This window comes from Penaeus monodon, chromosome 33 (assembly GCF_015228065.2).
Source record: "Penaeus monodon isolate SGIC_2016 chromosome 33, NSTDA_Pmon_1, whole genome shotgun sequence".
NCBI lineage: Eukaryota > Metazoa > Arthropoda > Malacostraca > Decapoda > Penaeidae > Penaeus > Penaeus monodon.
In genome coordinates, this window is record NC_051418.1 from 14,301,934 (window position 1) to 14,302,370 (window position 437).

General features: G+C 31.8%; 1 protein-coding gene across 1 annotated transcript in view; it reads right to left on the reverse strand.

Moving 5' to 3' along the window:
• Nucleotides 1-437, reverse strand: part of LOC119594257 (DNA-binding protein RFX2-like) — a 21,225-nt gene that overhangs the window by 2,601 nt on the left and 18,187 nt on the right. Inside the window, exon 4 of the mRNA XM_037943326.1 lies at nucleotides 172-325. Within this exon, the coding sequence (XP_037799254.1) occupies nucleotides 172-325 (154 nt within the window). The remainder of the gene's footprint in view (nucleotides 1-171; nucleotides 326-437) is intronic.

The following is a 437-nucleotide window of genomic DNA, read 5'->3' on the forward strand; positions in this document are numbered from 1 at the left end:
CAAAGCTAATAAAGTATAAATAAAAAATGTAAAAATCACATCTAAAATTCTGAAAGTGATTATAAAACAAATCATACAGCTTATCACTCTACCATGTTTGTAAAATGTGCAGTATATTTTTCATGAGCAACAACACAGGAAATCAAGATATGGAAAAATGAAGGTACTGACCTGTGAAATAACTGCAATTGGTGTGACACCCAGAGAGGATGCAACTTTGTGTTCTACTAAATAGAACATATATTCATCGTACAGAAGTCTTATCAGATGGAAAGACCCAAATGAAGCAGCACTGCGCAAAGTCAAATCTCTAATCACCATAGAACTGTAATAATGCAAAACATATGTCAGTCCTACAAGAACCTAATCAACCAAAAAGAACTTGCATAAATTATGATATACATGTAACTGTGTGCATGTATAAAAATTAAACTTTC